The 12,129-nt window shown below is 45.9% G+C and overlaps 3 protein-coding genes across 4 annotated transcripts; 1 reads left to right on the forward strand and 2 right to left on the reverse strand.

Moving 5' to 3' along the window:
• Window positions 1-3,600: 3,600 nt before the first annotated feature.
• Window positions 3,601-4,654, reverse strand: GL218_00644 (RNA polymerase II holoenzyme cyclin-like subunit; the record flags this gene model as incomplete). The annotated part of the gene is made up of 3 exons (XM_033577075.1): window positions 3,601-4,160; window positions 4,224-4,433; window positions 4,495-4,654. 3 exons carry the CDS (start codon window positions 4,652-4,654, stop codon window positions 3,601-3,603), a joined length of 930 nt encoding a protein of 309 aa, XP_033442192.1.
• Window positions 4,655-5,360: 706 nt separating this feature from the next.
• Window positions 5,361-7,855, forward strand: GL218_00645 (Calcium-binding mitochondrial carrier SAL1; the record flags this gene model as incomplete). Of its 2 annotated transcripts, XM_033577076.1 has the most annotated exons (8): window positions 5,361-5,523; window positions 5,593-5,673; window positions 5,765-5,972; window positions 6,224-6,915; window positions 6,980-7,026; window positions 7,083-7,201; window positions 7,253-7,288; window positions 7,339-7,855. In XM_033577076.1, 8 exons carry the CDS (start codon window positions 5,361-5,363, stop codon window positions 7,853-7,855), a joined length of 1,863 nt encoding a protein of 620 aa, XP_033442033.1. The 2 variants fall into 2 exon arrangements, with proteins under 2 accessions (XP_033442033.1, XP_033442034.1); XM_033577077.1 differs by lacking the exons at window positions 5,361-5,523; window positions 5,593-5,673 and having other exon boundaries at window positions 5,746-5,972.
• A 1,701-nt stretch (window positions 7,856-9,556) lies between these two features.
• Window positions 9,557-11,095, reverse strand: GL218_00646 (Ubiquitin-like-specific protease 1A; the record flags this gene model as incomplete). Its single annotated transcript, XM_033577078.1, has 1 exon — window positions 9,557-11,095. One exon carries the CDS (start codon window positions 11,093-11,095, stop codon window positions 9,557-9,559), a length of 1,539 nt encoding a protein of 512 aa, XP_033442190.1.
• Window positions 11,096-12,129: the final 1,034 nt, after the last annotated feature.

A 12,129-nucleotide genomic window follows, 5' to 3' on the forward strand; every position in this document is an offset into this window, starting at 1 on the left:
CTAGGTGGGTCGATTTGAGGGAGGGTTGAACATGGCTTCAATCTACTCAAAAAAATCGGTTAATCGTTCGATATCGTCTTAATGCGAATAGCTTCATCTCGATGCTCGGACATTATTGTTCCTAATTCTTGTCGCCACTCAACGTTGATGAACCCACTATCGTCAGATCAACTAAATAGGTACGTAACCCCCCTCAACATCCCCAACGACGCATTCCCGAGCCTCGCGTGGATGATCGTTTCTCCATTCTGCGACTATACATACGTAGTATGATGTTTTCTCTAACCTTCGATAATCCAGCCTTGTTACCTACATACGTAGTTAACGTAACCTAAGTAAATTGATAACCTGAATAATAACTTTCCCTACCTGCTTTGCCTTGCGTTCAGGGGCAACTCCTGCATACATATGTAGAGTGGTTTATCCCTAAAAGGGAACTCGCTAGACTTAAAATGGGGTTAATTGGTAATTGTCTAATCCAATTTCTAAATTCGCTTTTACCCATGGCGTGCGTAATGAACATAATGAACATAGTGACACATCTACCAAAAGTTTAAAGGGATGATGGTCTATATCCGATTGATCTCATTGTTCACATCCCGACTTTGTCGAACCTGACGAGTAACCATGGTGTTTAGTCCTTAAGGGAATACCCAGTATCCCTTTGACAACAACGTAGTAAATACAACACCTGCCTTGCAGCGGCGGCTTCGCCTATGTAGGCAATTTCTTACGTCGGTACCAATTAGGCCAATTAGAGGCAAGTTCGGTCCTTTGGCTTGCGTGGGATTGCAGCCTTGCCAGTCGCTCTGTCACTGTGACCACTCATACATACTGTGATATAGTATTCCGGGTCCGGGCGTTAGAAACCCTTGTTGCGCGGTGGAGCGGATGATGGGTGTTGAACTGGAGCTTTACCCTAAACGTATAATCGTTAGGATTGCACATACCAGTCCTGCAAGCCACCATACCGGTGCAAGTGGGTACGAACATGGTCTCGTGCAGCGTGAGACTGCTTGGGGTTTGGGACGACGGGGGTAATGCTGGTCTATTCCCTTTTATTAGGCAGCTTAGCAGACGACTTGTACCGTAGGGAGGACGGCAAGAGAGTTCTGACCGCCCACAGTCGCCTCGTCGAGGTAAGAAAGGTACTTTGTAAGGGTACGGTTGAATTTCCCGCGCTCCTAAAAGCTGACAACATTCCTACCTTTGTCCTGCAGTTTCATTTCTCGAACTCGACCACTCGATATGCTTGCCGGAGTATGTGTGAGAAAGTTATGATTCAGGCGCTTGCTCACCTGAAGTTAAACGTAATATGCGCTGCTGATCTATATTCTATCCAAATCTGTACGGTTGTGAGACCAAAACACGGAATAGTTAACCAACCTATCACGACCTGCGATGGGTTGGCATCTCTGCACCTGTGTAAGATGAGAGCATGGATCGTCGGAGGCAAAATCGCGATTGAGTGGCTAGTGACCGCCCAACAGAAGACGCAAGTTGCCGCCATGTGTAATGAAATTTGCCTCTGGTCCCTGGAACCGGAGAGCCTAGAACTCGCAGGCCCTGAATGGTGTAGACCTACATATGTACGTATGTACGCTGGTAGGAGAGAGGCTTGCACGATTTTGTCCGATATGCATTCGAAGAGTTCCCTCGCGGTTATAGAAAGGTTTCCTGCGAGTGATGAAGAGTTGAATCGTACCGACTGGGACGTTGACGATTGTGGCTCTGCTACCCGCTTTGTTTGATTGCAACAGTCTTACTTACAGCCGCTTGTGACGAAAGCGGCAAATTGAACCCTATACATACTACCCCGTATAGATGTGTAGATACGAATGGGTAATTAGTGAAGATGCCATCTCTTCTTTTAGTTGCATTCGTCCCATTCCTTTATGACCATTTACCTGTTCATTGACCTTGCTATGGCCAAGTTGGGTTATGTATGTATGCGGATCTTTTCCCATAATTCGTTTTAGTCCAGCGATGATCTCGTTCTCGAAGGTCTTTGGGTGACATCCATCTATTCCTGGACCGAATTCAAGCAGTCAGTCAGGGCAGCGATTGCTACTATTTTAGTGCCCCGGCTTTGGAAGAACAATCGAGAAATACTGGGCGATGAATTCCGAATGTGGTAGATCTACCGACGTAGGAGAATTCCGGACCTAGTCCCGATCAAATTTGTGGCTTGTTGTATCAGGTGCTTGTTAGCTTGTTTGCTGCTTCTCTTTTGAGGGTTCGAGAAAGAGGCTTGGTTTTTTAGTATTTCTATTAGTATCTTATGATGAAAAATGGTATGGGATTTTTGGTGGGTATACTCATCCATACATCTCATGTTGGAACATACTCCCGTTAGAAGTTGACAATATGTGGATGTTTTAGGTAGTTGTATACATAGGTAGGTATTAGTTACTATGTACATATGTACCTCATAGAGAGCAAGTTTCACTAAGGGCTAGGCAAGTCTTTCCAAGTCGTGTTACCCAATGTTACCCAATGCACTCGCTGTAAGCTTAGGTCCTCCACGAATTCGTGCATAGGTACATGCACACGCCTAGGTGGATAAGTACCGAGCTCGGACTATATACAAATGTTAAGTTTAGTTAGGGAAGAGGCTGAGCGGCACAGCCGTTTCTTGTAACTGACCGTTTTTAAACGAGACCGTTGCTCTACTACCCCTCCGTTTTACACCAGTCTCACTTAATATTAAATGTTATATACAATAGTTAAGTCTAAAATTCATTTACCAATATGTATACTTTCTATATGTGAGACATAGGTATACATTTTCGAAGGTCTGAATAATGTGACGAACTATTATCTTATAGAGATCTGTAATTATGGCATTTGACTTCATAAAGCTTGGCGGTAGGTTACATACCTACATAGAATTGCTTCGCTTATGGCGGCACCGACCAACTGTTCGACCCAACGTGTAACATTTGACGTGATTTATATCGGATTCGATCCCGTCTTGCGGCGTCTTGCGGGGAACCTTACCTAACATGGTACGTTCTTATCATCAGCGCAACCCTTTCCACCCTTTCCACCCTTCCTTCCACTCCTTCTGCATGTCAAAGTTTGTGGGTCTTGGATAATGCCTAGATGAGATAAGTGTACGATTTCATATCGAGCACTCTTCGATCTGGTGCAAGGGACACCAACTGATCATTCTACATACACTAGGCTAAGACTTTGAAGTCCCCAACCTCTAAAGGGTTGAAGGTCTAACCATGTGCATAATTAGTGTATTCACTCTAAATAGGTATTGATATCATCACATAATATTCACTATATGCATACGAGGAATCAGAATTTATCCCCGTAGCAACTCACCAATACCTCCGTTCTAATACAATATCTTTTAGTCAGAGTGGGTGTGATTTGAAAGTTGGATATGTGGATTCTAGGTCAACCTCATATCCCACTACTTCGTAGATATATTAATATTCATCGCTGTTAACATGTAGTCATCTTGGTACATGGTAATTTCGCGACGCTTCTCAAACAACTCAGTGCCTTCTATGAGCACTAAGAGCCGCCTCCCAACTCTTCCTTCATTCATATAACAAACACACCGCCTACCGTTGGTGACGACATCTAGTGCTTGTCTAACCCTCTGGCCTTGACGAATCTGTTAACTTGCTCGCGCATTATCTTATCATTATACTGCTCATGGCATTCGTAGAACGAAATTAGTTCTTGTGTGCAGTCTATCATACCCTCAATATCCACGGTGCTCTCAGCAAGGAAAGCAGCGAAACGCTGTATCTTGCCCATTCGCACATCTTGTTGCTTGTCTTTCTCGGTGGCTCCAGGTGTATTTTGGCCGGTACTGGTACTAGATCGGCTTTGTTGGGCTTGCGTTAACGCCGCCGTTACTGCGGCCATATTGGCATTATTATTCGGACGAGGGATTAGGGACAGGAGAATGGCCGTAAGCGCAATGATGTGTGGCGCATATAAGAGCGGTAAGTCCGTCATGTAGTGATCGTTGATTACCGACAATGCTAGGTTAATCTCATCTGGAGTAAGGAAAAAGTCGGATTGAAGGCTCGTTAACGTTCGGTAAGGTTGGTGGACTATTAGTTGAGAGTTCATCTCGGATATGAGGAAGAACTCGCATTCGCCGACGCGCGAAACATCAGCATGAAGTAAGTCTAGGAATATACTCTAGTCAGCTGAAAAGCCTAATTTAACGGGAGAGTATAGTTTGAACGCACCTGGCCATAGAGATCGCGCCTCCGTCACAAACATTCTAATATGTTGCGGGCATTCCTCCATCTTGCAAGCTAGGTATAGCGCCGTGGTGAGAACGAGATATGGATTCGTTCGACGAATTTCTACTTTGCAATAGAATCGCTTTATATATAGCTGGGCTGTAGCAACAGCTTGTTGTTTGATGTTGAGTCTCTTCCCTAAACGACCAATTTCTATCCAACAACTAGCATTAGTATGCGGTCTTGCATTAGGCGATAAGATCTACTATCTTACGTTGATTAAAGTATATATTTAGATGCGTCCTCCGTGGCAAGGGAAACATTTGTACCAGGGCCTGGTCGCTTTTCTCTAGTTCGTCGCGCATCTGAGCAAGTTCATCTTTCGAGAATTGCCAGAAGCGCCTCTGGGTTGACTCCCAGTAGTTGGCTGCCATTACGTCTATAAGATGACAATGCCTAGGGTATTTACCCAAGTAGTTGAAGAGAATATAAGATAAGTAAGCTTAGATAAACCCAACATTGGAATTGGGGAACATGATGGGGGTTTTGGAAACCCCAGCCCTGTGAGGCTGAAAGGAGATGGCTTAGACAAGCCAAGGCTGAGAAAGATGAAGATTGGATGGACAAGTAGAACAAGCAAGTTGCGTGTTATTAAGATCTAGCTGGAGATATCGGACAAAGTGGGGGTTGCATCGGCTAGCGCATTGATTAGGTACCTAGCATATGTCTGTATGTATGACATAAACTTGCACTGTGATCACCCCCTTTATTTGATAGGTAGTACACAGTCTCTTCCCCTTAGTCCGCACGGGAGCATCGTCATCCGGTAGGTTCATCCAGTAGGCATTATTTCTTATCGGCTTATCGGGCTGTCAAATTGGTTTCGACATGGATTCCTTGTTCCCCGAGGTTCCTTTTGCGGGACGGTCGTCATTTTCGCGTGCCCCGTTCAAGTCTTGGAACTTATCGAAAAAAACAACCGACTTCAATTTATCGACTTGTTTGAGGGTAATGATCTCAGACAAGTCGCGACAACGACCCCCGACATAGCATCTAATGATGCCCTATCCGTAGAATTCAATGGTCAGCTTTGCGATAGCCTCTTCGTTGTTTCCGTTGCGCCTGTCATGATCGCTAAGTATGGACATTCCCAAGGTGATCACCAAGTTAGAGATGGAGATGGAGGAGTCGCAAAACCAGCGCGACGTACGCGTTGAGCAGCTTTGGAGAAGGCTGGACTACCAAGGCACAGGCGAACTTGATTGGAAGGGGTTACAAAAAGGCCTCAAGAGGATCGATCATCGTTAGCAACTAATCCCCTACCTTAGTCGTCTTAGACCTTAGAGATTTTATTGCTGACTTGGTACGGCAGCAATGAAAAATGCCGATGACTTGTTGAAGAGTATAATAAAGGTTGTGGATTCGAATGGCGACGGCAAGATTCAGTATGAGGGTCTGTAGAGCCTACCTACACTAGATTTCCACCAATGTTTCCACCAATGCTATCATTTCTCTTTAACTAATCATGATTGGAATTAATATAGAATTTCGAGTCTTTGTCGAAGCTGCTGAGCGTCAGCTCTACGTTCTTTTTAAATCTATCGATCGAGATCAAAATGGGAAGATTGATAAGGAAGAGCTTCACCATGCTGTGCAACGTGCTGGTCTTGCGGTCCCCTTACGCCGGTTGGATGAATTTTTCGAGAATATCGATCACAATCGTGATGGGTTTATTACTTATGAAGAATGGCGGTTAGTTTTACCTTCCATTTCCGTATCTCCCATCTCCCATCTCCCCCCGCTTCTCGTGATTCTGAGGGATTAAATCTTTGGTGGAGATAAAGTCGTTTGGTTATATTAAATGTGTAATGTTAGCACAGATCTATACTTACATGGTAATTGTTGAGATGAGAGTTAAGAAGCTAAAGGCTTGTGGGACAACGCATCTACACGCGTCACCGTGTTCAATTGTGTAAAACAGTACTGACATCTTACAACCTTAGAAATTTTCTCCTTTTCATGCCTAACACTGATTCTACCACCACACTGCGGGCAGTCTTCACCTTCTACACAGATATCCTCACTCTCAATTCCGAAGGTGACTCGGTAGTCAGCGAGGAAACTCTTCATGGCTTAGGTACGAATATTCTCTCCACCCTTTTTGGTTCAATCTTCAGAATCGCCTGCCCACCGGATGATGAGTATATTCCTCCATCGTCGAATTCGAACGAGGAGGAACGCGAACAAAGAACAACAGTGACACATAATTCTCCGACAGCCGACGATACGACCAACATGACTATAGCTGCAGCGCAGCCGTATAATACCTCCGAAACTACTACTTCTACCGATGATATCTTCGGCACTAAGCAGGAGAAGCTTCCCGCAGCAGAAGGCACTGAGATTGAACCGGGATTGAGTAAAACAAGCAAAAGATCTATGCTGATTAAATACCTCCCCGATCCAGGATATTTCATTGCTGGTGCTGTGGCGGGAGGCATCTCTCGTACTGCTACTGCTCCGCTCGATCGATTGAAGGTCTACCTTCTCGTGAAAACAACAGCAAGCGCCAATGCCGCCGTCGACGCCGCCAAGAAGGGCCAAGCCATCCGTGCCTTAAAACATGCTGGCGGGCCCTTAGTCACAGCTATCACCGATATATACAAGGCTGGAGGTGTTCGTGGATTCTTTGCTGGTAATTATCTCCTTTAGACAAGATTACTCCAAATCATCCCGAAGCTTACCCTTTCATCAACCAGGCAATGGACTTAATGTGGTTAAGATCATGCCAGAGACAGCAATTAGGGTACATATCTCAAGGCGTTGTAGTATCTGATTAAAACCTTGCTGACCGCATACCAGTTTGGAGCATACGAGGCTGCTAAGAAGACCCTTGCAAGCCTCGAAGGGCATAATGATATGCATCAGATCAATCCGTATTCTAAATTTGTAGCAGGCGGTGTAGCAGGCATGACTGCACAGTATGTCGACCTGCTCGTCCTTTTATATGGCGGCGGTTAATGAGTATATAGGTTTTGTGTCTATCCTCTAGATACCCTCAAGTTCCGGTAAGCCTCACATTGCATTTGTTTATAGCTTTGACTTATATAATGGTTAGCTTACAGTCGGAATACGTTTCTGGCGGCCCACGCGGCAACGCCCTTCTCTTGCAAACTGCGCAGAAGATGTGGGCAGAAGGCGGCGTGCGGGCTACCTATAGGGGTGTGACTATGGGCCTTATCGGCATGTTTCCGTATTCGGCCATCGATATGGGTACATTTGAGCTACTTAAGACGACCTACATATCATACAAAGCCAAGGCTGACGGTATTCATGAGGAGGACGCTCGCCCAAGCACTTTTGTGACAGGAATTATGGGAGCATCATCAGGTGCCTTTGGCGCTTCGGTAGTCTACCCTTTAAATGTGCTCCGCACAAGGCTACAGACTCAGGGCACTAGCATGCACCCAGCCCGTTATACCGGCATATGGGATGTAGCGCAAAAGACGATTCGGAACGAAGGAGTCAGGGGTCTGTACAAGGGCCTGATGCCGAATCTACTCAAGGTCGCTCCTGCGCTTAGCATTACGTGGATGGTTTACGAAAATACGAAGAGAATCCTTCACTTGAACTAGACTATCCCTAGTCGAGGGGTTTTATCAAAGCTATAATAGGAGTTCCCAACTAGGTAGGGGCATAATATATCACCGCAAGCTCACAATAGGGTTATGCAATAAGAGGATAGATAAGCCATAAGAAATATCATGGTCACATTTCGGAGGACTCAAATGTATCAAGGTTGAGTTAGTCCCTCGAACGAAACTCGAGCGAGGAAAATATCAAGGTGCGGAGGCGGCCGACGAAAAAAGAATAGGGGGTTTTAGATGGATGGATAGATCTCGAAGAGAGCGGAGGGAGGGAGGGAGGCGATATATCCAACTTGCATTAGCAGGCGTTCAATAAGAAGGGCGGGTAGGGCTGTTTCGAGGCGTAGGACGTCGTATGCGTTGGAGATCAATCAATCAACAATTTCGGGGTATTCTTGCCCCTATGTGCCTGAGTAGATATCAAGCGAGCAAGTAAGCAAGCTTGCTTCGTCTTTCTAGTTGCAGACAGGCTATGTGTATGTTAGTTAGTCTATTGCAGCTAGGTCTTCCCGTAATATAAACCCGCGAGGATACCAGTTTACTCTAGCATTGCTCACCGTCTTGCTTTATTATTGACCAGCTGCCTTATGAGGTAGTATATACCCCTTAAGATAATATTATTATTTAGCGGACCCCTGTTTACTTCACCGAGACCCTAGTAGTTCCTAAGAAAACGTTATTTCAATATATTTTAGTCAACCCCATCTAGGAGGTGTAGTTTAAGAATAACAAGTTTTACTTCACGATATAGATGGGCAACGCCTTTCGAGGTGACATACAGCCCAAACTTCTAGCTCAGCACTATGCGATGGAGGAATACCCCTAATTAGGATAATCTACAATATTTTTACGCCTCACAAGCCCCAAGAGAATTTATGATGAGTGATTATGCACTTTGATCGTTCTCGCCGATTTCTATTCTATCGACACTCTGTATTTGCCCATGACAGGGTCTTACATCACAGCTCTGGGAATTACCCTCCAGAGCGCCAAATCGCATCTATCTATCCAACGATGCTTCCTTTCCAAGCATTCCAAAAATAAAAATACAAAAATACAAAAATAAACGCCTAAACTCCCCGCTCCCCTCGGCGGCCCTTCCGCTTGAAGAAGCCACCGGTACCTTGCTTTCGCGTCTTTGAATAGACTTTTCCCGCAACTCCGTTCCCGTCATGCTTCGAGGATATCTTAAAATGCTAACCAGAGTCAAACGCGACAATATTCAAGTCGCATAGGACATGCCGCCTGCTTGCCCTTCCTTTCCAAACATGATATGCTATGCAGTTTCAACTGCGTACAAAGTTGTTACCACCAACTCCAATAAACACCGGCTCAATGCAATTCCAGTCCATACAGGACATTATATAATAGTGACGTGTTGACGTAGGTTGTTATGTGTTTCGGCGAGATTAATGAGTAATGAAGTAGTGGCGTAAGGATATAAAGGTATAGAGGAGTTATAATAATGTAGAGGTATCGCGGTGTAATGGTATAATAGTGTAGAGTATTTATGTAGTGTTTATTTCGAGGTGATTATTAGTAGGTTAGGCGGAATTGAGGTTAGGGAGAGTTAAGGGTTAGGTAGTGGCGGTTAGGTAGAGTTATTTAGGTAGATTAGGTTAGGTTAGGTTAGAGAAGTTAAGTTAGGTTAGGGAGGTTAGGTTAAGTTAGGGAGGTAGAATTATTTAATTAGAGGTGTGATAAGTCGAACGGCCCGGTAAAACCGCCGTTCAGGAGCATCGCGGCGATTCTCCGTCTCTGGAGAGGCATCTCGCTCTCCGAGTAACCGCTCGGGTCTATACCGAGGGATAGGTAGATAGAATTTGTAATTACAAACATACCGCAGTCGTATCCATTCGTCTGCCTAGGCACCCTGTAATACTCTTTGCGCCACTCATCGGCAACATATTTGTCGCCCAGAAAGTAGCTCATCCAGGTGTGGACGTTACGTATGTGCCCCGTTCCCTCTATTTGGAATGAGTCAACATAAGAGACTGTTCGACGTGATGGTCGGACGACAAGGACGGTCCAGTGGTTATCCTTATTAACTGGGATGAGAACCGTATCAATGTCGAGGAAGTTGGTTGGTTTCATGCCCCAATTTCGGTCCAACCCTCGGGTGTAGACATTATTTTTAGGATCGCGTAAGAAATTGGACCAGTACTGAGACGAGAGCGCAACACATTTTGGTGTCATTTGCTTGGGAACAATGCCAGCTGCATCATTAACGTAAGTTGCAAGATGGACTAAAGTTGATTGGATGGCGTTATCATTTAGCCATGATCCTACGGGTACTAGTTTCGCGAAGTCTCGTTCCGTGAGGTCTACGCCGTCTCGATGGCGCGCACCTCTCCATTTGTTCGGCTCTGTTTTGCCACCATTCGGCGCATTTCTAGCTTTCTGGTCCCACTCGTCGCTGAGAGGAGTAATGAGGGGTGCCTTCGGTCTCCGTAACCCGAGTGGGCGCAGTGCCTCATTTAAGCGTTCTTCTTCGATACGAAGTTCTTCCTGACGTTCTTTCTCGGCCTTCTCCTCCTCAATGCGCAGTCGATCTTCGCGTTGTGAATCTAATTCATATATCTTGATATCATTCGGCGTAAGCCGCAAGCGTTCTAAACCAGGCAGGCATATCTCGTCATCGTGCGCGAAGAACTCCTGGATGCTCGCATATTTTGGAGCAGGCAAAGGTCCCCAAGTCCGTTCAGGTACATGTTCCTCTTGGACCGGCTTCTTCTCTCGGCGCGAAGGGGGTGGAGTTACCACATTAGTCGGGTCACTGGGTAAGCTATTCGGTGAGCCATTCGGTGAGTCACTCGGTAGGCCGAGGCTCTTTCTATAAGGAAATAGTCGCGTAGCTCTTCTGGCAGAGGCTATGGCGGCTGCGGAGTTCGGCGAAATTACAGGAGATATAGATGGTGATGTTTCTAGTTCGCTCGTCGATGAGCCGGTAGGTACAGTAGCAACAGGATCATCGATGTCCATAAGGTCATCCACAATTTCAGTAGGGGTGAATGGGCCATTCTCTTCGCGGTCAAGTCGACGGCGCTTTGGAGTTCGCCTACTATCTTCGGAAGGAGCTGGTGTCGGAATTGAGGGAGTTTGACGCGGACGGAAGATTCTGTTGCTCAAGTTTGTATAGAGACTACGAGATGAGTCTCGCAGATAAGTAATGGCATTGCGAACATTGGTCGCGAATGGGGCGGGAGTAGGTGTTGTAGGTAAAGTCATGTTATGATATACTGGCACTTCCACACTGTCTACCTCGACTAGCTCGGATGGCCAAGATCCAGGCATTACACTCTTGGGAGCAGCGACGCGAAATCTTGCGCGTGCATTCACAGCGGATATAGGTCGTTCTAAGTATCTTCGAGTCTCGGGACTTAGTTGTCGAATTTGTTGGGGGGAGTGGAAGGGGAGAGTTTCGGTCCTTGTTGAAGGGTATTGTTGTTCAGTAGCTAAGCCTTGCGAAATATGTCGGACAGGTTCCTAACGAGGCCGAGATCTTGGGCTCTTGATTAAATTAATGTTAGCGCCAAATCATAGGTACAAGCCTGCTTAGGCTGAAAGTGTATTAGAAAGGTATAAACTCACTACTTGTGATGCGACTGGCTGAGCTGCTGTCGCTTCAAGTTCACTAGGCTCTCCCCAACGAGGGCGGACTCGCTTTCTCGATCTAGGAAGAGTCGACTTGTCGTCAGGCGCAACAGGGTGTCGTAGGTTCGGAAGTTGGATAGTCACGGATAGGTTTGATCGTGGAATCTTAATAACTCGAGCTCGATATAGAGGTGCGGGACGTGGCGAGGTACCGACTTCCCGGGCGTGGACTTGTGCATTCAAGTGCGCCAGGTCATGGGCTTCTCGGTTGATGTTTGCGCGAATTGCGCGGCAGTGAGAGCAAAAAATGCAATGGACGGGAATGCGCCAATCGTGCTGCGGTGAGTGCTGTGATGAATCCATGGTCAATAACGGTTGCTACCCGCGAAGGTTGTATGTGGAAGTGTGGATGGAAATGTGGAAATGAGGAAGTTAAGACTACAGAGGTATATCCTTGCTGTAGGTGCGATATGTCAAGTTCAGATAAACTGAATTTAAAAAGTGATTGGATGTTGGGAAAAGTTAGGCAATGTGTGATCAGATGAAGTGTGCAAGAACTGTCAACAGGCTGCTGTTGTGTTGTTGTGATCGTTGCGAAGTAGAGAGTGTGAGTTGGGAAGAAAGGAAAGTTGGATGGAGAAGTGCGAAGTTTTAAGGCAACCAAATCT

Source organism: Daldinia childiae, assembly GCF_008694065.1.
Source record: "Daldinia childiae strain JS-1345 chromosome Unknown Scaffold1, whole genome shotgun sequence".
In the NCBI taxonomy this organism is placed as follows: domain Eukaryota; kingdom Fungi; phylum Ascomycota; class Sordariomycetes; order Xylariales; family Hypoxylaceae; genus Daldinia; species Daldinia childiae.